Below are 24,371 nucleotides of genomic sequence, written 5' to 3' on the forward strand. Positions count from 1 at the left end.
TTATAATTTTTCTTTTTCTTTTTCTTTTTTAGGTGAGAAGAGGGGGATAGTGTACTGGCGTGCCAACACATGCTGGGGAGGACCCCTAACCCAATTTAGCTTATAGCTACAGCTAAAGTAGGAAATTCTCACGAGCCTCAGCAAATCTAATCTCGCTAGCAAAGGCAGGATGCCTTCCTTGTGCGTCAGCCCTGCAGATATTGCAGGAAGGTGGTTTATTATCTTAGAACAGTGTGTGCTTTTGCAAAGATATTGTACAAACGTGCTGAAAAAATTGTAACCTTGTAAGTTTCACCTATAAAAACCCCTCTCCCCCTGAGCTCATAGCTGTCCATTGTGAGGCAAGGCAGGCAGACCACTGGCCAGTGTATAAAACCCAAATTGATTGCATCAGTTTGGGGCTCCAGTTCCGGTTGCACCACAACAGAGAGTGAGGCAGACTCCAACATACACCCCAACTGGGATCCACCTGGCAACCCATGGTTGGATGCTCCAGTACCAACCTATTTTTAGTACCTAAAGTTGATGCACTCCAAACCAGCTATCCTCAGAACCTAGGGCCATTCTGGAACCAATTAAACCACTGGCTTCGGAAGAGGAAGAGGGAGAGGGAGAGGAGGGGAAGAATGAGAGGAGAGAAGGGGGGGGGGGGCGGGGAGAAGCAGATGGTCGTTTCTCCTGTGTGCCCTGACAAGAAACTGAACCCAGGATGTCTCTAAGCTGGGCCCACGCTCTATCCACTGAGCCACTGGGCAGAGCTAGGATGCTGTATTTGTACACATAATTTTCCCTAAAACCGATCTGCCTGAAAACAAGAGTTATGGTTGCCCGTTCTCTTCTGTCTTCTCACTAACCTTTTCACAATGGTTATCTCTTTAAAAAATACTGGCTCACATCTCTCCCATTTTGTCCCTGGGTGTAACATTTTCCTGGACAATTAGAGATAATTCGTTGTTAGTGTTCAGAAAATAAATGACTCTAATATCTGGGTATAAGGTTGCCAGATAAAATATAGGACACCCAGTTTAAATTTGAATTTCAGATAAATAATGAATAATGCATTCAATGAATAGCATATTGTGATTTTTTATTTATCTCAAATTTAAATTTAACTAGGTATCCTGTATTTTAATTTGCTAACTCTGGCAACCCAACCTAGCCAACAAAAGTCTAGTTTCCAAGTCACTGATTTAAACAAATTGAGTCTACCTATAACTAATTACATTTTTGGATTTAAGATCAGTAAATGACTTTTGGGCTATAAAACAAATATTTAAAAAAATTGTGTAAAAAATTGATGTAATAACATTTCTTCTGGACCTATTTCCTTACTTATGTGGAAAAGATTTTTAACACTTATAATATTTAGAAATGAGAAAAAGGATTAGAATTTATAGTCTGTAATAAATCCTATCATATTCTAGTAATAGATAATATTCATAAACACACCCTTGAATAAATTGTTAAAAATATAACCTGAAACCCATTAAGATTGCATTTGTGATAGAATTTTACTTATCTTTAGTAATTATGCACATTTTAAATATATTTATATTGTTTTGACCAATTGTGTAATAAGTACTACATAATATAAATGATAATGCAATCAAAGAGAAATTGTTCTTTAATACTAAGGGGCTTAGATTACAGGGAAAAAGTTAAATTGTTTCAGAAAAATGTGCCAGAGTGATCATAAAAAGATGCCTATTTTGAATATATATCATATCAAAATTCTGTAGGGGAAGTAGAATGTGTAAATACAAAAGGCAGGAATATAAAATTTCCAATTATTAAAGATGAGCTGATATTTATTGAACAGATGATGGTGGGTATCAAATGGCTATGGTTATTTGTAGTTCACTGAATCTATTTGAAAGAGAACTGGATCAATTTTATTCTAAAATATCTGTCTACATTTTGTAGTTCCTTTGCAATTACAACAACTTTTATGTTTTACTGTCAAGTTAAAAATGTGCAGGGTAATATAGTTTTTCAAAATGCTTGATCAAAAAAGTGTGAAAGATCACAAAATGTTCTCAATAATCTCAAAGGTGAGCTGAAAATGGCTTATAAAGTTTTGAACTAAGCAGGCTCAAAGGTGGATTGAAATCTCTGTGAGAATCTTTTTGATAAAATTCCAATTGAAACTCCCAGCTGTTATTCTGGCACAAACTGTCCTTGAGAAAGTTGCTTAAATTTACGTCTTAAACAGGGAATGTTGAGGAAAATATGGTAGTGAAGTGAGACTTAAACTTCCAAGTTTCCACGAGACTATCCCTGGAGGGACAAAAGGTGGAATTTTTTTTTTTTCTATAGCCAACTCTACTCCAGTTATAAAAACAACCACCACCACCACCACCAACTAAAAAGTTTCAATATAGAAAACTAATAAGGTGATCTCAGTCTTTAAAACACTGACAAACTGAAAAGGAGAATCATGTGCTTTTTTTTGAAGGCCTCTGCATTTCCATTCATGCTTTACTTTCTCAATCAGAAGTACAAATTATCATAAAGGATTCACAAAGTTTCGTGGTTTTTAAAAAAAAAGATATGGGAACTGGACCTTTTCCAGTCAGGCTGACCAACGATCATCTTCTCTGCATGACTTACCACTATTTCCTCTGACCCACGAATAATGAAGCAAAGGTTAATCTTTCAGTAAATGCCCCGCGGAGACGCCTAGGTTAAGAAACAGCCTTGCTGTGAAGGGTCACGGAAATCCCCGAGTGATTAAGGGGAAGTGTCTGTGGTTATTACCGCTGGAGTTCCCCTAAGAACTAAGAGGAAAGCACCAACCACTGGGAGGAGTCAGGGCGCGGGGCGGGCCGGGGAGCGTGGGCGGGGGAGGGCGAGGAGACATTAAAAGGCAGCTGGAGATGCCTGCGCGCGCAGCAGCCGGGCCGACGGGCGTCCTCGCGAGACTGGGCAGGCAGGTCTGGCAGCCCGCGCCAGCCTCAGCGCAGCAGGTGAGCGACGGGGGCCGCTGGCAGGCTGGGAGTGCGCGTGCGCGGCAGCCCGCTTCCTCAGGCCCCTTCCGGGCTGGAGACGCTTGGGGTGCTTGGTATGGCGACGCGGGATCCTGCGGCGGAGTAAGAGGGGCGTCGGGCTGGCACGGTCAGGAAACACCACTGCAGAGGCCCTCTCCCCGACGGTTCTCAGGCGAACCGGAAACAAGCAAGAGTGGGTTCCCTGGGATCCTGGGCGTTTCCCTCTTTGTTGTCTACTCGCCCGGAATCGCTGGGCGCGGCCCGCAGGCTTCCAGGGCGGGTGAGGTGCTGTGGACCCTGCGTTGCCCTCCGGCACACTCACTGTCCGCTTTCCTGCCCAGTGCTCAGTTTCTACTTTACGTGTGTGTGTGTGTGTGTGTGTGTGTGTGTGTGTGTGTGTGTGTGTGTGTGTGTGTGAGAGAGAGAGAGAGAGAGAGAGAGAGAGAGAAACAGGCAGACAGGAAGTGAGAGATGAGCATCATCAGTTCCTAGTTGCAGCACCTTGGTTGTTCATTGATGGCTTTCTCTATTTTCCTTTTGGGGTGAGCCAGTGGCATGGGGAAGCGTTGATACCTGGTTTAATTTGCTTGCCAAGAGGTATCACCGGGTCTTTGAGTATGCCAAAAACACTTCAGAACAAAGCCTAAAATAGAGCTATCCATAAGGACTCACGCAAAAGATTTCACGAATAAATGGAGGAATGTTCTTATGTGGTGGCAGACAGCTGATTTTTGATACTTTTCCTGGTGGTCAGCATGGAAATTCTGTAGTGCTCTTAATTTAATTAGGAAAAGGCTGGAGCCATTTGCCTGATGCTGAAGTAACTACCGATAATATTAAGTTTGCTATTATTTATTGCTAACATCTTGGTATATGCTGGCACCCCCTCCAAAGACTTTACACGTGTTCTCACAATCTTAAAAAGCAGTTACCATAATTAGCTCTATTGACAATGAGAAAACAGGCTCAGGGAGATTTACTTGCCCAAGGTTCCACACCCTGGTGGGGAGAGACTGAATGGTACTGGAAACTCAAGATGTCTGACTGCAAAGCCTGGTATTGAACCTTCACTGTGCAGATTTTGTGGGCATTGATATAAAATTGATGTCCTTAATACCATGCAAATGAGGGTATTGTAGTCATGGGAGGCTCAGTCAAGTTTGTTAACATTCACTTCTTCAACAAAAAGCCGTAGTGTCTGCATTATACGCCTGGCTGGGTGGATATTGTGGTTGCCCGCCCTGAACAAAGATGAAACATAGTTCTGATCTGAAGGAATTCACAGTCTAGGGGAAGCAGGAAAAAAAGGTAAACTTCTCTTCCAGGGTGGGAGATAGGGATATGCTAAGTGCCCAAGAGGGCAGAGACACCCAACAGCTCCTGTTGCAGGAGTAAAGAGAAAAGGGGTGGGGGGTGAGCCAATCTGAGAAGGAACCAGAAGGAAGGAAAGAGGAATTCCGATAGAGCGGCATCAGAAATCCAACGGAGTGGAGTATTTCTAAGAGGAAGTGGGCCCAGTGTCAAGACACAAAAATTTCCATTGATTTTGTAAAGAAGCTGTTGGTTTTATTAATATTGAAATTAGTTCGAAGTAGTGCTGACTAAAGCCATTTGTAGTGGGAGAAGACCATAGACACTTATTTTTAGTTCACTTGGCTGTGAAGAGAAGCTGAGATACAGGATAGTTGCTAGAGCAGAAAGGGGGTTCAAAGAGAATTTCTTGGTTTTTATTTGAAATCTGGGACAGACTTAATATATATATATATAATATATACTATATATGCTTGATATATATATATATATAATATATACTATATAGAAAGATTTATTTATTTATTTTTCTGAAGTGAGAAGCAGGGAGGCAGAGAGAGAGACTCCCGCATGTGCCCCACCGGGATCCACCCAGCATGCCCACCAGGGGGCGATGCTCTGCCCATCTGGGGCATTTCTCCATTACAACAGAAGCCATTCTCAGCGCCCCGGCAACCTCTGCTCCAATGTAGCCTTGGCTACGGGAGGGGAAGAGAGAGACAGAGAGAAAGGAGAGGGGGAAGGGTGGAGAAGCAGATGGGCGCCTCTCCTGCGTGCCCTGTCGGGAAAACGAACCTGGGACTTCCACAGGCCGGGCCGATGCTCTACCACTGAGCAAGCCGACCAGGGCTGCATGTCCAGTTATATTGAAGGGAAAGGGCCAGTAGAGAGCGGATGTTGAACAGATGAGGGGAATAAGGAAGAAAGCCAGATTTCTGAGGCAGTGGGAAATGACGAGGCCTAGAAAGGGGCAAGCGGGGGGGGGGGGGGGGGGGGAGTTTGTGAGCAGAAAGGCCTGGATTTGAGAATGTCAGAGCATTACTGCTCAGTGATGTCTATTTTCTTTGGGAAATAAAAGGCAGAGCCATCTACTGAAAGTGAGATGGGGCGTGGTGGAAGAGAAGTTTGAGGCAGGTAGTGAAGGTTTAGAAGAGTTGCGCAGGGCAGTGGGATAGAGGGCTGACGAGGGATAAGTAGAACTGTAGGGGTGAAAGCCCGTCCACGTTGGTGCCTGGAGTTGTGCTGGTCCCAGTCCTCAAGGACACGGATCTTCCCCCATAGCATTTGGAAGTCTAAGTGTTGAAAATGGCTAAGACCTAGTTGGAACTGATACAAGGTCAGCATCTTGGCATATTTTTTTATACTTGTTATATAATTGTTGCCTTCATTTGCACAAACATGCCTGTTTCCACACTAACGCTTTATAGGGTGAGAGCTGTGTAAGGGCTTTCCAGTCTCAAATGCAGTGGGGCCAGGCAGGAGATATAAATGAAAACTGAGGGTGTCTCTTTTAGACAAAAATACACTTTATAATACAGCATCTGTAACATGTAGGAATATTCTTCCCATCCACAAGGAAATACGGTACTCTCATTTTTCTCTAAACACATGTTCTTTGTCTACCTTTCATTTTTGTTACTTTTGATATTCAGGCATTAGAAATTTCACATTCCTCATAATTCTACTATAAGAAAATCAGTAGTGCCAGCTCAGTGACAAATAGCAACTGGCAGTCAGTCTCTGTATCAGGGAGTCATCCACAAGGTACAGTCACTGCTCAGAGTTGGCTGGTTGTTGCCACGCAGGAATATAGGCCCCATGCGGCCAGATCTTCTGACTTTTCAAGAGAAGCTAGAAACTAGAATGTTACAGGAAATCTCTTTCTTTCTAAAAATATTGGTCATTAAAATATTTTAAAATTTGTGGTTAAAAAATAATTTTATGGGTCAAAATTGTACTTATTTGGAAAACAGGTGAAATTCAAATAAGGCATGCAAATTAACAGCATTGTATCAATGATACTTTCCTGGTTCCTTTAATTGTTTTATGGTTATGTAAGATGTTAACTTTAGGGAAGTTGAGTACATGGTTGGTATGTGGAACTGTTATTTTTATAAGGTTTCACCAAGTATAAATTAATTTTAAAATAGAAAGTTACAAAAATTAGCCAAATACTGTAGTTCAATTCTGTGCAAGCCGAACACACTGGCTCCCAGTTTGAGCTCTCTGGGTTTTGTGTGAGATTTCTTGGCCTCTTGCCCTGCCTACTGCAGCACCTTGTACACAGTGGACAATTGATAAATATTAGTGCTCTATTTTGGAGACAATGTTTTTAAAAATTTACTGCGTTACTTGAATTATTTGACTTTTAAAACTTTTTTTTTTTTAAACAGGTTTTACAGAGGAGGCAAACTGTTCTACTTCTAGATTTTTTTCATTTTTTTCTGTAACTCAAAACAGCTCAAAATGGAGGCCTAAAACCCTTAAAGGGACTTAGTCTGATCTCCGGGAGGTAGTTTTGTGCATGAATAAACAAATTAAGTAGTTAACACCAGTTTGTGGCATCCAAAGAATGTTATAATTTTAAAATATCTAGTTATACAAGATATAATTATAGAGTAATAATACTGAGTTTGAGTTTGATTTTGAATTTGAATGTAAGGAAGTGATTGTACTTGAGACATGTTGTTGAAGCATTCTTTAAAACTGGCTGGGCAGTCTCCCACTGAGTGATGTGTAGAATAGATTATCATACCTGTGTTTGTGAAAGATTTAAAAATGAGTGACAGTTATCTAGAACAAAGAGTTAATACTCAACCCTCTGCTAAATTAGAGAAATATACAAATGTACAAATGAAGCCTTTGACATACTAAAAGACTGTTACATTGACAAAGAAATGTCAAGAACAAAACTTTTTGATAAGTACTACAAATTTAGAGAAAGTAGGAGAGATAAACTTGATTGATGAAGAAATTGTCTAACCATTGATAAGACTTGGTATTTTAAAACTATAAAGTTTAGTTTGTTCTAATGGGCTATTATCTCCGAGAATAATAAGAACGAAGGCTAGGTGGTTTTATTTTGGTAAAGGAACAAACTCATTCGGAAAGAAAATTTACAGAGACAATAATAAACACCAAGAAGGTTTTTATAACAATATGTAAAATTTTTGGTCGGTGAAAGTAAAACTGAAATTAGACATAATAGCTCACCTTTGGGATGAGTTTCTTTTGCCACTTGGAAATAAAGTTTTATAAAGTGTACAGTAGAAAATTTCAGCATCAAATATATATAAAGAAAAATCCTAACATCAGTAGGACCAGGAAGCCGTGTTTGCAAATCACTGCTAGAAAAGCCATGATGACTTGCTTATTGGTTATTGCTGACTTTATTTATGCGGAACCTACTTAACAGCTAGTAATAACATATATTCTGAATTTTTAGAGGATCTCAGCTGTTCAAAAGGAGTGGATTGTGAAACAAAGTACATTTATTATTATTTCTTTGTCTTGATAAATTCCAGTTCAAGGTATGCTATCTGTGACATGATTTCTGACCAAAGCTATATTTGTACCATTTGGTTATCCATCTTAGCCTATAGACTCAGCATTCTTTTGACTGTTTTAAAAAGAAATATATCAGAGTAGAAGAGTTGATACTGGCTTTCAACAGCATGAATCCGAGTTTAAAAGACCTATTGAGCAAATACATTAATTGCTGATAATTCATTTAGCATAAAATGTCTAATTTGCTAAGATTTAATGGTATAAATCTTACAAAGCAAATGGGTTCCTGACTTTCTGTGGGAAATTATTATTATTTAATCTTAAAACCAGTCAATTCTGTTTCTATAAGCTCTATCTGGAAAAAAATTTTAGATTGATTTGTTCTCTCTAGTAAAATGATTGTAGGATGAAAAATTAATTTGAGCAAGATTGAGATATACTGTATTTCAGTGAATCTAAGATATCATCAGTTATAAGGTATAACATTATTTTATGTAGCTCTTAGAAATAAAAAATGCTGCTAATTAAACTATGATATGGCATTAATTGTATGATACCTCTCAATAATAGAGATATTAAAACGTGTCTTAGAATCAGCAAAAAATGGTAATGCATTCTTTTCCTCTTATGCTTTTCTTCCTGGTTACTAAATTTCACAATTTAAATAAGGCAGAAGAAACATAGTTTGAGTGTTGTTCTCTGTAGAGTATTTAAAGGGTATAACTTTCTGCCTTGAAAACAAGCTAGCTATGTGAGTCAGACGTTTTATCTTGAGACTGTCTGAATGTCACTGAAGCAGTCTAGAGGAGAAGTTGACCTACCTGTGGAAATACCTGACACTAAATGGACTTGATGACTTAAGCATCCGACACTTTTATGAAGGGTTTTAATTTTAATCCCAAGGTATTGTGTGTAAGCATCATGTTTACATTGTATGGTTATACAAAGGTGCTGTTATGCATAATTGTCCCATAAGCTGTATTATTATAGGATTTTAATTTCTCTGTGCTTAAATTCTGAAGGCATAGGAGAAAAAAGAACTTAAGAGTTCCCCTTCTAAGTGTTCAGCCTAATACTAAAACTAAAAACCAAAGCCATGCACAAAACTACCTCCCCAGAGAAAGGCTAGTCCCTTTACCTCCTCACCCATTTCTTTATGAACATAGCAGAAAAGAGCAAATTCTTATCAGATTTGACGAAAAGCACCAACATGTTTGACTTGAAATACGACCTTTCATGTGAACTATACCGGATGTCTACATATTCAGCTTTCCCCGTCGGCGTTCCTGTGTCAGAAAGGAGTCTTGCTCGTGCTGGTTTTTATTACACTGGTGTGAACGACAAAGTCAAATGCTTCTGCTGTGGCTTGATGCTGGATAACTGGAAACACGGAGACAATCCTACTGAAAAGCATAAAAGGTTGTATCCTAGCTGTAGCTTTGTTCAGAAATTAAATTCTGGTAACATTTTGGGAGCCACCTCTCAGCTTAATTTGCCTTCTTCAGTAACAAATCCCACACATTTATTGCTTCCAAGTTCAGAAAACAGTGGCTATTTTAGTGGCTCTTATTCAAGCTTTCCTTCAAGTCCTGTCAACTTCGAACCAAATCAAGATATTTATGCCTTCGGGAGAATTCCCAACCGTTGTCTAATGAAGACTGAAAACAACAGATTACTTACTTTTCAGATGTGGCCTTTGTCTTTTCTGTCACCAACAGTTATGGCAAAAGCTGGTTTTTATTACATAGGACCTGGAGACAGAGTGGCTTGCTTTGCCTGTGGTGGGAAATTGAGCAATTGGGAACCAGATGATGATCCTTTATCAGAACACCTGAGACATTTCCCTACATGTCCATTTTTAGAAAGTCGGCCTCAAGACACTTCAAGATACAGTGTTTCTAATCTGAGCATGCAGACTCAGGCAGCCCGCTTTAAAACATTCCGTAACTGGCCCTCTAGGGTTCCAGTTCATCCCATGCAGCTTGCGAGTGCGGGTTTTTATTATATGGGTAAGAAACTTCATCTGATGATAATAATAAAACATTTTATACATTTTTAGTGGGCAAGTTATATATATTCATAAGTTTTGGTCCAAAATTAATTTTAGGTTACAATGATGATGTCAAATGCTTTTGCTGTGATGGCGGATTGAGGTGTTGGGAACCTGGAGACGACCCATGGGTGGAACATGCCAAATGGTTTCCAAGGTAATTGTTTGTAATTCTCTGTGAATATGTGTGATTATCATGTCATAGGTATATATGCGTTTACAATCAGCTGTTACTTTATTCTTTGTTTCAGAAATACATTTGTGAATACATTTAGGATGGATTATTTAGAAAAATAATTACATAAAAGGTTTTGATGGAAATTAAAGACAAAGAATAAATAGATTTAGAATTTTTTTGTGTAATTAATATATACTTGAAAATAATATATGCTCATAAAACCAGAATCACATGTAGTCAGGTATAGAGACAAAAAAGTTAAAATGTCCGGAATTCAAAACCTAATTTAAAGATTAAGTACAGTTACTATTTTAGTGAATATCCCTCTAGAATCTCTGTAGGCATATGTACATATATAAATACATTATATAATTTTACTTCATGAATTAGATTTTGTATATACTGTGTTGAAGCTTTTTTTTTCAATTAGCATTATGTCTTAGACATATTTCCATTCATTCAACATTCAATAATATGATATTATTTGATCATCTTTTAACAGGCATTGCATTTGATCATCTTTTAACAGGTGCTTGAAATATTCAGTGGGACAAAACTAAGACTTTTGGTTTAATATATTGATTTTATAGAAGGAGAGGGGAGACAATATAAACTTAAAAAATAAGTTATGTAGCATGTTGGAAGATAGTGCTATGGATAAAAAGAAGAGAGCAGAGAAAGGGAGATCAGAAGCACCAGGTAGGTTGCAGTATTAAATAGGGTAATCAGGCCTGACCAGGTGTGATGCAGTGGATAGAGCATCCAACTGGGATGCGGAGGTCTAAGTTTGAAACCCCAAGGTCACCAGCTTGAGCGTGGGGTCACTGGCTTGAGTGTGGGATCATAGATATGACCCCATGGTCCCTGGCTTGAGCCGAAGGGTCGCTGACTTGAAGTCCAAGGTTGCTACCTTGAGCCCAAGGTCACTGGCTTGAGCAAGGGGTCACTCATTTTGCTGTAGCCACCTGGTCAAGGCACATATGAGAAGGCAGTCAATGAACAACTAAGGAGACTAAGGAGCCGCAACGAAGAATTGATGCTGCTTATCTCTCCCTTCCTGTCTGTCTGTCCCTATCTTTCCTTTTCTCTGTTTCTCACATAAATAAATAAGTAAATAAATAGGGTAATCAGGGTAAATACTGACTCATCTCATCTATTTGGATCACTGCATAGCATTTTATCATCGTGTCTTACATTTTTGATTATTTCATACTTGTTTACACTTTTCTTTTTTGTTGTTTGTTTGTTTACACTCTTCTAATCAGGTGGCCTAGAATTATACTTTTTATGGTCAAAACTTCTAGTATTTTTAAGGCTGATTACTAAACTTGGTATCCTAATTTCTTTTCATTACATTTTTAAAAATATAATACTGTATTTTCATTTACAGCATCTTTGTGCTCCCCATATATTTCAGATTCCAAAAATTATGAAGTTAATACAGTACATAGGTATTTTTAAAAGTGCTGCTAATTTTCCATTGTGGTAATTTTGTGAATATATAAAAAGAATGATAAATTTGCTTTGGTAGTATCACAAATTCATTTTGTACTAAAATGTAACGATGGATATATATTGCCTAGGAATGTCAAACTTGTGAATGTCTGACTTTGTTAGAAAATGTGTTTATCTTCCTCCTTCTTTCTCTGTCTCTCTTTGTATATGTCTGTCTTTTAAACATATAAAGTTTATGAACAGTACCATTTATTAGAGAACTTTTTACCTGTCTCCTTGGCTCTGTTCTTAATGTTCAGAGTGTTTTTTGGAATCTTAGAATAGTTGAGGAGAGCAGCTAGCAGCTCTGACAGCCTTCCTCATCCACAATAGACTGAGAGCACTTGGCAGATGGCCGGTGATAGCCTTTCTCTTGCATACATCATGTTGCTTTGACTTCAGTATCTCTTACCACTTCCTATATGCTAAATGAAGTCAAGTGGTTATATGTATGTTTGTACTAATTTAAAATATTTAGCAGTCTAGAAATGGCCATATTAAAATAACTCCCCAAACTTAATTTGTTTACGTTTTAGGTGTGAGTACTTGATACGAATTAAAGGACAAGAGTTTATCAATTCAGTTCAAGCCAGTTACCCTCATCTACTTGAACAGGTAGGGACATTTTTTTTTAAGCATTGGTTAACAACAGATAAATTATTTTGTAATAGTTACAGAGAGCAATATTTTACTGCAAAGGCAAGAGTTGCTTTAAAAATACATTTTTTAAAATTTATTTAATTTTTTACAATACCAAGCATGATCTTAGTACTGTTCTTAGGATCAAAACAGATCCAGAATTAGAAACCTGCTGAAAAATAATACTGGAGTTATATTTCTAAGTATTTTTCTGATAAAGTTGCAATAAAATTATTTGAGGGGAAAAAAATGGACAGGGTAGAATTATAATGGTTTACTATATTAATTTTTCTTAAAAAAAATTTGAGAAAGAACAGTATTGCTCTTTGTCATATTGCTGGAAAAGCAGATAAGAACTTATATAATTGAGGATCAAACATTTTTTCTAGCTATTGTATATACTAAATGGAACTGATATAGGATCCATCTTATCCCAAAGGATGACACAGGAAGTGTAAGATCTTTGGAATGAAAGGCCAACAGTGATTGTGTCATAGATCACTGAAAAGTTCTAGCCCGTCTCCTGCCTTAATGAAAATAGAATTTATTTGTTAATACACACATACACAGAGAAATTCTTTTAGTTTATGGCTTAGGAAATTACTGTTGAATGTAAGTAAAATAGTGTTTTGACATAAAAAGTTATTTTGCCAATAGCAAGTCAGTTTGCATTAAGTAGAATAAAGTGAGTCTCTTGGTTCATTGTTTTTTCTATGGACAGGATAAGATTTATGTTTTAATTTTTTACCTTTTTTTCCCTTTAGCTGTTATCTACTTCAGACAATCAAGAAGATGAAAATGCAGAGTCACCAAGTATGTGTAGTGATAATAATTGCCACAGTTAAATAGAACCACTGGTACTGTTAAGATTGAAATTTGATAATAGTTGTAATGTACATGTGTGTTATGATTTATAATTTACAGTGCATTTTCAAATATATTAAGTAGCTATTTCTGAAACTTTAGGGCATCATAATTGCTTAAGGAACTTGAAAAGAATTTCCACTTCAAGCCTACTAAGGAGTTGAATCATAGTGTTTAAGGGTGGGGCTTGAGCATGTGTCATTTTAACAAACTATACACATCCGGCCGAACCTTATTCTCAGACCAGTGTGGGAACAGTTGCACTATGACATTAGATTGCTCACATATTCTTTCCATGAAATGGAGAGTGGAGATACTATCCCCATTTTCAGTGGGGAACCTGAAGCTCCAAGAGGTTAAGTAATCTGTTCATCACCTGAAACCTGAAAGGTGATAGAGCCAATATTTGAACAAGCTTTTATACTCTTTTATCTAGTGCTCAGTTCAATAAATTCTTATTGTGTATCTGCTGTTCGGAGGATAGAATAGAGAACAGGATAAACACAACTCCTGTTCTCATGAGCCAACAGGCAAAGGGATACAGACAGATACACAGATAGGAGGAGGATGTGGTGGGACAGTTTAAGTGTGCTATGAGAGTGTGCAAGGGACAGTTAACCTGGAGGAGCAGAAAAGACTTCAGATTAGAAGTGGTTGTTTCATCACAGAATCAAAGGGAAGAGTAGAAGTTAACCAAGTGACAGAGGGAGGAAAAGAACATTCCAGGCAGAAAGGACAGCACACGAAAGACTTAACTAACACAAGAGTACAGGCACATTTGATGAACTGAACAAAATTCTGTATGTCCAGAAGTAGGATTTGCAAACAGAGAAATGAATGAATCAGGTCAGCAGTAAGAGTAGTTAGCACCGCAGGCAAAATTTCTGACTTCTTGGCTGGAGTGTAGAGTGCGAATGAATGAGTGCCGAGAAGTGAGGATGAAGTGAACAGGGTCCAAATAAAGTGTGAGGTATTATAAGCCACAACTGCGTGTTTTCCTAAGAACCATGAAATCAGATTTGTGTTTTTAAAAAGTCACACTGGTTGCAATGTTGAGAATGAACTAGATGGGAGTAATACTGAAACACACCATTATAGTAATAACAGTGAGTGATGACAACAGCTTCTTGAAAGTATGTGAAACACATTTGGTTTAGAAAGCTCATTTGTTTATTCAACATGGGAAAAAAGAACCTCTGTTCTGCTGGAGGTGATCCCTGACATTCCATTTCCTTCTCCCATTCATAGTTATGCAAGATAACGCATATTTTGTATCTGAATACAATATTCCAAATTCTTACTCTAGTGACAACATGTATATCATTATTTTAAATTCAACAGTTAATAGAAAAAAGTGACTATATTTTTGGGGAGTTTTATGCTTTTGATATTAACAATAACTTTCAATTTTAAAAATATACAGATTATCCCAATATGTGTTAAACTCTTTATTCCATTAGTTATTTGTTATGGACCTGGAGAAAATCATTCAGAAGATGCAGTCATGATGAATACACCTGTGGTTAAAGCTGCCTTGGAAATGGGCTTCAGTAGAAGGCTGGTAAAACAGACAGTTCAGAGTAAAATCCTAACAAGTGGAGAGAATTATAAAGTCATCAGCGATCTTGTATTAGATTTACTTAATGCTGAAGATGAAATAAGGGAAGAGGAGAAAGAAAGAGCAACCGAGGAAGAAGAATCAGGTACACATATTTATTAGTACAAACTTTATTTCCATAAGAATTTGATGTTACTGTATATAAGTTACTGAAAATACAGTCAAGTCGGTCAGACTTTTCTTATGTTCAGTATTCTGAATTTGAATTCTGAAAAATTTTTTTCACATTAAGATATATTTGAATTGCTTAATTGAAAAAATTATATATATTGAATGAAATCATTTTCATTCCTGCTTTTTTTAAATTTATATTTTTACGTTGGGCAGTTGACTGTATGTAATTATTCGTGGCAGATTTTTGACCCCTGGTTGCTCACTTTCATTTACTGGAAGTTGGGTGGGATCAAGGACAATTATTAATTTTAATATTAGCATAACGGTATGTCTTAGGCTGTGACTATAAATTGATGTATAAATTATGATTAAGTCTCTTACCTCTCCACGTAAGAGCTGAGTTTTCCTTCCTAGTGTCCCTGTAGTATTTAGGGGAGTCCTAGGGTACTGTTGTTTTACATTCTCTCAAGACAGTTCATCCATATCTTCTATAAAAACTTTGTCTGCTAATATATAGCCTTTATACAAAAACTTCCTCAGAGCATGTCCAGCCTCATTTGGTTGCTCTGATTGCTCTCATCACTCTGGCCTCGACAAAGAGAAATGATCTCTCCTTTGCCACTCTTTCCCAGGCATGGACCAGATCTGAGACTCATTTTACACAGCCAAAAATAGTCTACAACTTTTAACAAGCTCTTACTGAGATTTGAGGGTACCAGAGGGGCACTATGGCACAAATGGTGATTGACGACTGTGACTATCTGCGGCCTCTCTTGGGGCCCCTAAGCCCATCCTCGTGAGTCTCTCTTCCAGGCTTCTGCTTTCTCTCTGCGTGTCTCTGGCCAGTTTAAACAAACGACTAGGAGAGTCCCAGGCATGTTTTCCCTTACCAAAACCCAGGTCGAAACAGATAACAAAATTTCAGAGTTTCAAATAGGAAGCATTTTACCAATAGATACAAAATCTAGATTAAAAAAGGAGAGTACAGTGATCCTAAAGGATAGGAATGTGTCATTGAGAAGATTTAGTTTTTGAAATGCTGTCTTTCCCCTATTACTACAAAATATTTAGGTAATGGCAATATCATGTCTAATTTGGGAAAATAAAATTTTATCTTAAAATGGAGTTTTAAAGGAATTTTATGGGTAAATGGTAATTTGAGAGAAAATGTTCTATTATTTTAATTTTTTTATTTTAGTTCTTCCCAGTTTGACTAGATTGAATTGAAATTTCAATTTTATACGTTCTAAATTTTATTTGATTAAAGGCTTAGCCGTATTGCCAAATGGTTTTGAGTACCGATTATAATGCCAGCTGCCTTGGTTTGACTTTTGCTAGTTGCATATCCTCTAGTAATTTACTTGCCACACTGTGCCTGTTTTCTCTGTTAAATTAGGATACTAGTATCAAACTCAAAGGGCTGTTGTGAAGGTGAAATGTGTACATACACATACAGTGTTTACCACAACACTCAGTAAATGTTAGTCCTTATTATAAGTAGCATTATTATTAAGCACAGGGAATCGGTACTCCCAAACATAGCAATCAACTTCAATGCCTGAGTATGAATTTTTTTATTTTTTATTTTTTCAGTGAGAGAGGTAGAGACAGACACGCAGGCAGGCAGGGAGAGAGATGAGAAGCATCAACTAGTAGTGGTTTCACTTTAGTTGTTCATTGATTGGTTGTTCATTGATTGCTGCTGTCCTTTTTTTTAAAAAAAATGTATTCATTTTAGAGAGGAGAAAGAAAAACAGAAGGGGAGGAGCAGGAAGCATCAACTCCTATAGGTGCCTTGCCCAGCCAAACCCAGGGTTTTCAACCGGCGACGTCAGCATTCAATGATTGCTTCTTATACATGCCTTGACTGGGGGGCTCCATCTGAGCCAGTGACCCCTCAAGCCAGCAACCTTGGGCTTCAAGCCAGTGATGTTTGGGTCCAAAGCCAGTGACCATGGGGTCATGTTTATGATTCCGTGCTCAAGCCAGCAACTGTTCTCAAGCTGATTAAGGAACATCAGTCAGCTCAAGCTGATGCACTCAGGCTGGCAACTTTGAACCTAGGGTTTCAAACCTCAGACTTCAGTGTCCTAGGCTGACACTCGACCCACCTGGTCAGGCCAATTATGGCTGTTTTCATTTAGCTATATGTGTAGGTGGTGTAGGAAGTTTGTGAGCAAAGATTGAACATTTGTGTTTGCTTTCTTTTTTATAAAGATGATCTATCATATATCCGGAAGAACAGAATGGCACTTTTTCAACATTTGACTTGTGTGGTTCCAATCCTGGATAGTTTACTGATTGCCAGAGTGATTAACGAACAAGAATATGATATTATTAAACAGAAAACACAGACATCTTTGCAAGCAAGAGAACTGATTGATACTATTATTGTAAAAGGAAATTTTGCAGCCACTATATTCAGAAACTCTCTGCAAGAAATTGACCCCACATTATACAAGCGTTTATTTGGTGAGTGCTGTTAAATTACTTCAGAGAACTTTCTAAGTCAATTGAAAACATGCTTTTATTAGTAATTTGTGATTATTGAAAAAAATTCAATCTAATTTATAAACTATTAATTGCACAAAAAAACTAAAGACTTTTGTTGCCTTGACATTATGACAGATATAGTATTTGGCCAGTCTCAAATGTTAGTTTAAACATATATATTTTGTGACTAAATATTGACATTAATTGCCACAATAATGCCTTTTCTTTTTCTTCCATAGTGCAACGGGACATAAAGTATATTCCCACAGAAAATGTTTCAGGTAAAATAGTATTAATGATTTAAACCAGTAGAAAATATTGTTTTTTATTTTCTTGGCTTTTTATTGAGGGAGAAGCAGCAAGTTGCCTTTTATTAAAAGTTTGTTTCTCTTCTTAGATTTACCAATGGAAGAACAATTGAGGAGACTGCAAGAAGAGAGAACGTGTAAAGTGTGTATGGACAAAGAAGTGTCCATAGTGTTTATTCCTTGTGGTCATCTAGTAGTATGCAAAGAATGTGCCCCTTCTCTAAGAAAATGTCCTATTTGTAGAGGTACAATTAAGGGTACAGTTCGTACATTTCTTTCATGAAAACAGTCCACACTTAAAAATTTTTTATTTATTAATTTTAGAGAGAGAGAAAGACAGGAACATTTATCTGTTCCTTTTTGTGCCTTGACTGGGATTGAACTGTCAACCTCTGTGCTCGGGCTGACATGAACCAACTGAGCTATCCGGCCAGGACAGGAAAACAATCCATAACTTTAGAATGAATGAATTAAATGTATTATGATTTTAACTTACACTGATTTTATTTCCTTCATTTTTAAAATTTATTTACAACTCAAAGTTTTGTTTTACACAAATACATTTATAAATATATAGCTAAAACAAACATTTCTATAGCAAAAGAATGATAGATTTTTGTTCTTGTGAGCAAAAACTATGATAGCACTACAATACTAAATCAAAATTTCAGCACTACTGATATTGTAAGTGAAGTGAAATTTAAGATTTTTAAATTAAACTTTCAAAATTTTAAGTATTAGAATTCTATTAAGGACCAAGAACACAGATCTGTCTTTTTGGAAGTGTTACATATATATACACATATAGAAGGTCTTGATATTTGTTGAATGACTTTATGGACACAGTATTTTTGTAAAGAATTCTGTAAGGAACATTTTAATAAAGCAATCAAAATTACTCTTCTTAATATTTTTATTTCTATGATATCAAATAATTTAGTCACTCTGAGACTCCTTCCTTACTAACTTAAGACCTCTTCAGTATTAAATTACAGGTTTTCAACTTTTTTGCACTTGAAGACTGGTGAAAATAGGAGAATTGCTTAATAAACGTAATTCACGCATTCATTCATTAAACTGTTACTTAACATGCACATGTATTTAAACATTGTACTGTTTTATTTTTTTTTTTGCATTTTCTTTTGCATTTTTCTGAAGCTGGAAACAGGGAGAGACAGTCAGACAGACTCCCGCATGCGCCCGACCGGGATCCACCCAGCACGCCCACCATGGGACGACGCTCTGCCCATCCTGGGCGTCGCCATGTTGCGACCAGAGCCACTCTAGCGCCTGAGGCAGAGGCCACAGAGCCATCCCCAGCTCCCGGGCCATTTTTGCTCCAATGGAGCCTTGGCTGCGGGAGGGGAAGAGAGAGACAGAGAGGAAGGTGCGGCGGAGGGGTGGAGAAGCAAATGGGCGCTTCTCCTGTGTGCCCTGGCCAGGAATCGAACCCGGGTCCTCCGCACGCCAGGCCGACGCTCTACCGCTGAGCCAACTGGCCAGGGCCAAACATTGTACTGTTTTAGAGATTAGTGGTGAAACAAACACTATTCTTACTTTTACAGAACGATAAACTTGAATGTAAATTCCCAAAAGACACTCAAAAAACTTGCAAATATTCAAATACTTCAGACACGTCTAAAACTAAACTCATTGTCTTTACATCTCGTCATTTCTCACCTGGACTAATGCAGTAGCCTCCTACCTTGTAACCCTGCTTCAAGTCTCTGCCCCTCAACTATGTCGTCACTGATACGAGAGTAACACACAAAAACAAAATCTGATTGTTCTAACCACTCCAATACCACATATATACGGCTCACAAAAATTAGGGGATATTTTATCGCTTTTATATTAATTTTTAAATATCCTCTAAATTTTGTGAGCAGTAGTTTCCACAGTCAGACATAATTCCCCTAATCAAGGCCCTTTACAATCGAGCTCCACTGACTGCTTGACTCTCCTCTCTCCCTCTCTGCCTCATTATATAATCCAGCTTTCTCAAGCCCTTGGGTTTTGTTTTGTTTTGTTTCTTTTTTTTGTCTTTTTCTGTTTGTTTTTACAGAGAGTCAGAGAGAGGGACAGACATACAGGAAGGGAGAGAAATGAGAAGCATCAATTCTTCATTACAGCATCTTAGTTGTTCATTGATTGCTTTCTCATATGTGCCTTGACCAGGAGGCTGCAACAGAGTGAGTGATCCCTTGCTCAAGCCAGCGACCTTGGGCTCAAGCCAGCTACTAAGGAGTCATATTTGTGATTTCACACTCAAGCCAGCAATCCCGCAGCTTAAGCTGATGAGCCACACTCAAGCCGTCACCTCAGGGTTTTGCACCTGGGTCCTCCGTGTCCCAGTCTGACACTTTATTCATTGCGCCACTGCCTGGTGAAGCTAGGCTTTGGTTCTTTACAGTCTTTTTCCTTTGTCTGGAATGCCCTTACCATCTTTTTCACTTAACAATATCAACTTTTAAGGTTGCTCAAGACAATTATAATCAATATAAATCTTAGGTGTTAATCTAACAAAATATGTATAGGACTTGTATGCTATAAACTACACAAAACTGCTAAATCAATGAACAATTAATAAGTGCTGTAACTGTGAGTTGGTGTTTTTCATCTCATCTGCGTCTCTTGATAGTTTGCAAAAAAAAAAAAAAAAAAAAGAAAGAAAATAACAGACTATTAAATGAATAAATAAGTTGTGGACCAGAATACTCAACATAATAAAGCTGTCAACTCTCCCAAACCAATACACAAAGTTAATGAAATTCCTAACAAAAGCTCAGCAGTATTGCTTACATATATAAATAAGATTATTCTGAAATTTATATGGAAAAAAATTAAAATTATCCAAAGTTTGGATTTGTTCAGACATACGAAATCACACTACTGGTAAAGTTCTCATAACATATATTTACATAAACTCAGTAACTACATTACCTGCCATGTTGTCTAATATATTGAACCCTCAATCTTGAAACACCAATGTTAAAATGCTGTCAAGTTATATGCCAACATTGAAACTTGGAAAAAGAACTAAAAAAAATACTCCCTTTTACAGTTGGAATAAAAAAACAAACCTAGGAATAAACATGACAGAATGTAAAAGGACCTATATACTGAAAACTACAAAGTATTATTAAAGGATCCTGACCAGGCAGTGGTGCAGTGGATTGAGCGTCGGAGTAGGATGCGGAAGACCCAGGTTCGAGACCCTGAGGGCGCCAGCTTGAGCGCAGGCTCATCTGGTTTGAGCAAAAGCTCACCAGCTTGTACCCAAGGTTGCTGGCTTGAGCAAGGGGTTATTCTGTCTGCTGAAGGCCCATGATCAAGGCACATATGAGAAAGCAATCAATGAACAACTAAGTGTTGCAACAAAAAACTAATGATTGACGCTTCTCATCTCTCTTCATTCCTGTCTGTCTGTCCCTATCTATTCCTCTCTCTGACTCTCTGTCTCTGTTAAAAAAAAAAAAATTATTAAAGGAAAATTGAAAAAGACACAATAAAATGGAAAATATTCTTTGTTCATGGATAGGAAGAATAAATATAGTTAAATGGCCATATTACTCAAAGCAATATACAAATTTAATGCAATTCCCATCAAAAATTTAATGTCATCTTTTAAAGAAATGGAACAAAAAATCATCAGGTTTATATGGAACCATAAAAAACGCCAAACAACCAAAATAATTCTAAGGAAAAAACAAAAGCTGGAGGCATTACAATATCTGACTTCAAACTATACTACAAAGCCATGATAATCAAAATAGCATGGTATGGGCAGAAAAAGAGACGGACCAATGGAACAGAATAGAGAGCCCAGAAATAAAACCACATATATATAGTCAAATCATCTTTGATTAAGGAGGCAAAAACACACAATGGAGAAAAGAAAGCCTCTTCAATAAATCGTGCTGGGAAAATTGGAAAGCCACATGCAAAAGAATGAAACTTGACTACAGTTTGTCTCCTTGCACAAAAATGAATTCAAAATGGATCAAAGACCTAAATACAAGATCTGAAACTATAAATTACATAGAAGAAAACATAGGTACTAAACTCATGGACCTTGGCAGTAGAGAACGTTTTATGAATTTGACTCCAAAGCAAGGGAAGTAAAGGCAAAGATAAATAAATGGGACTATATCAAACTAAGAAGCTTCTGTACCGCAAAAGAAACTGACAACAAAACAAACACTGCCAATTAAATGAAAGATGATATTTTCAAACAACAGCTCAGATAAGGGCCTAATATCCAAAATATACAAAGAACTCACAAAACTCAGCAAGCAACAAACAACCCAATTAAAAAAAATGGGAAGAGGACATGAACAGACACTTCTCCCAGGAAGAAATACAAATGGCCAACAGATATATGAAAAGATGCTCATCTTCACTAGCTATTACAGAAATGCAAATCAGAAGTACAATGAGATATCACCTCACACCTGTTAGATTAGCTATTATCAACAAGACAGGTAATAGCAAATGTTGGAGAGGCTGCAAAGAAAAAGGAACCCTCATTCACAGTTGGTGGGAATGTAAATTAGTACAACCATTATAGAAGAAAGTATAGTGGTTCCTCAAAAAATAAAGAATAGAACTACCTTATGACCCAGCAATCCCTCTACTGGGTGTATATTCCCAAAACTCAAAAACATGCATACATCAAGACATGTTCATTGCAGCATTGTTCACGATGGCCAAGACATGTAAACAGCTGAAATGCCCTTCAATAGAGAACTGGATAAAGAAGATGTGGTACATATATACAATGGAACACTACTCAGCCATAAGAAATGATGACATAGTACCATTTACAACAACATGGATGGACCCTGATAACATTATACTAGTGAAAAAAGTAAATCAGAAAAAGTTAAGAACTGTATGATTCCATACATAGGTGGGACACAAAATTGAGACTCATGGACATAGATAAGAGTGCAATGGCTACCAGGGGGAGGGAAAGGGAAGAGAGGAAAGGGGGGTGGGGGAAGGGAGAGGGGTTAAAAGAGAAACAAAATATAGGGTGACAGAGGATTATTTGACTTTGGGTGATGGGTATAAAGCATGATCAACTGTCCAAATGATGTGGAGATGTTTTCTCGAAATCTTTGTGCTCTGGTCGACCAATGTTACCCTGTTAAATTTAATTGTCTTAAAAAAAAATGCTGTCGAATTAATGAGGTTCCTTTGCACTAACAATTTTGTCAAGAAGTAAGTGCCATGCTTCATAAGCTACAATTTCTAATACATAATCTGATGGATGAAGATCCTAAAAAAGGCAAAACTGTCTTTAATTGTAATAAAATTCAAATGATTTTAAAATAGTCAGTTTCAACATACTATTAGAAAAAAATAGAGAATGAAAATCTACATACCATAGTTTCGTCACCAGATAGAAAATAAATGTAAATTTATTGGGTTAACGATTTGGTAACTTTTTTGGTTATTAAAATGCCCATTAAATACTATTATCTCTAGTTCAATAAAAATATCAGTCCAATAAAGCATTTTAAACATGCTTTACCTACAAAGAATTTTATTTTTCCTAAAATTATGTTTTAATCATCATAATAATAGTTTAGATGAGAAAACATAATAAACATTATAAATTTTTTTTTGTATTTTCCTGAAGTGAGAAGTGGGGAGGCAGAGAGACAGACTCCCAAACGGGGTCCACCCAGCAAACCCACCAGGGGATGATGCTCTGCCCCATCTGGGGTGTTGCTCCATTGCTGTTGGAGACATTCTAGTGTCTTAGGTGGAGGCCATGGAGCCGTCCTCAGTGCCCTGGCCAAGTTTGCTTCTTTGGAGCCTTGGCTGTGGGAGGGGAAGAGAGAGATAGAGAGAAAGGAGAAGGGAAAGGGTGGAGAAGCAGATGGGTGCTTCTCCTGTGTGCCTTGACTGGGAATGTAACCTCAGACTTCCACATTCTGGGACAACACTCTACAACTGAGCCAACTGGCCAGGGCCAACATTATAATTTTAATAATGTTTAAACTTACCGTTTATTTATATTTTATGTTAATGTTATTTTACTTGTAGTTTTCTTTTAAAATGAGTTACAATACTCATTTAATGTATCTATCACAAAAAATATATAGCATAAAGAAAGACAAACACACAAATACATACAAATGTGGCATTCTAAGAAAAATAAGTGATTTGAAATCATGAAAGCAAAACTCACCTTCAAAATCATATCTGAACAAGCCAAGAACCCACTGGATGGATGCAAGGAGTAAAAAAATAGTGACTATAATCGTCAACTGTAAATTTGGTGTGCACCTGAAAAAGAAATTACATCTACTTTCTTAATTATATAATCATGCTATACATTTTTCAGTCATCTTAGACTCACAGAAATACCAGTTGCTACTAGTTGATGAAGCTGTATTTCACTTTAATTGATTTCCTTAGTTATCTGGTGTGTTATGTTTTATGTGGTTAAAAACATTATCTAAGGAGGGCTGTTCTAAGATTTCAACAAACTGCCAAAGGTTATCCATGGAAAAAATAAAAGGTAGGTTAAAAAGTGCTGCTAAAGAAGGCCCTGGCTGGTTGGCTCAGTGGTAGAGCATCAGCCTGGCGTGCAGAAGTCCCAGGTTCGATTCCCGGCCAGGGCACACAGGAGAAGCACCCATCTGCTTCTCCACCCCTCCCCCTCTCCTTCCTCTCTGTCTCTCTCTTCCCCTCCCACAGCTAAAGAAGAAATTCAAACCTAAGCTTTATAAAATGGTGGTTGCAATTCCAGGGCACTCTCTGGTCTGAGTAAGACCCTATTTTCTAACAGTGG

The 24,371-nt window shown here is 37.5% G+C and overlaps 1 protein-coding gene across 5 annotated transcripts; it reads left to right on the top strand.

The window, feature by feature from the left end:
- The first annotated feature begins 2,842 nt into the window (after nt 1-2,842).
- Nucleotides 2,843-18,461, top strand: BIRC3 (baculoviral IAP repeat containing 3). 5 transcript variants are annotated; one of them, XM_066371376.1, is made up of 9 exons: nt 2,843-2,966; nt 6,692-9,814; nt 9,913-10,012; nt 12,064-12,142; nt 12,931-12,979; nt 14,491-14,733; nt 16,980-17,234; nt 17,495-17,536; nt 17,653-18,461. In XM_066371376.1, exons 2-9 carry the CDS (start codon nt 8,962-8,964, stop codon nt 17,844-17,846), a joined length of 1,815 nt encoding a protein of 604 aa, XP_066227473.1. In that variant the 5' UTR covers nt 2,843-2,966; nt 6,692-8,961; the 3' UTR covers nt 17,847-18,461. The 5 variants fall into 5 exon arrangements, with proteins under 5 accessions (XP_066227473.1, XP_066227490.1, XP_066227481.1 ...); XM_066371393.1 differs by having other exon boundaries at nt 2,959-3,061; XM_066371384.1 differs by lacking the exon at nt 2,843-2,966 and adding an exon at nt 2,990-3,272.
- Nucleotides 18,462-24,371: the final 5,910 nt, after the last annotated feature.

This window comes from Saccopteryx leptura, chromosome 1, assembly GCF_036850995.1.
Source record: "Saccopteryx leptura isolate mSacLep1 chromosome 1, mSacLep1_pri_phased_curated, whole genome shotgun sequence".
NCBI lineage: Eukaryota > Metazoa > Chordata > Mammalia > Chiroptera > Emballonuridae > Saccopteryx > Saccopteryx leptura.

Coding starts and splice junctions, on each gene's coding strand:
- BIRC3 (XM_066371376.1), top strand. CDS start 8,962: ATGAACATAGCAGAAAAGAGCAAATTCTTATCAGATTTGACGAAAAGC. Junction 10,013..12,063: donor CATGCCAAATGGTTTCCAAG/GTAATTGTTTGT, acceptor TTTACGTTTTAG/GTGTGAGTACTTGATACGAA. Junction 14,734..16,979: donor AACCGAGGAAGAAGAATCAG/GTACACATATTT, acceptor TTTTTTATAAAG/ATGATCTATCATATATCCGG.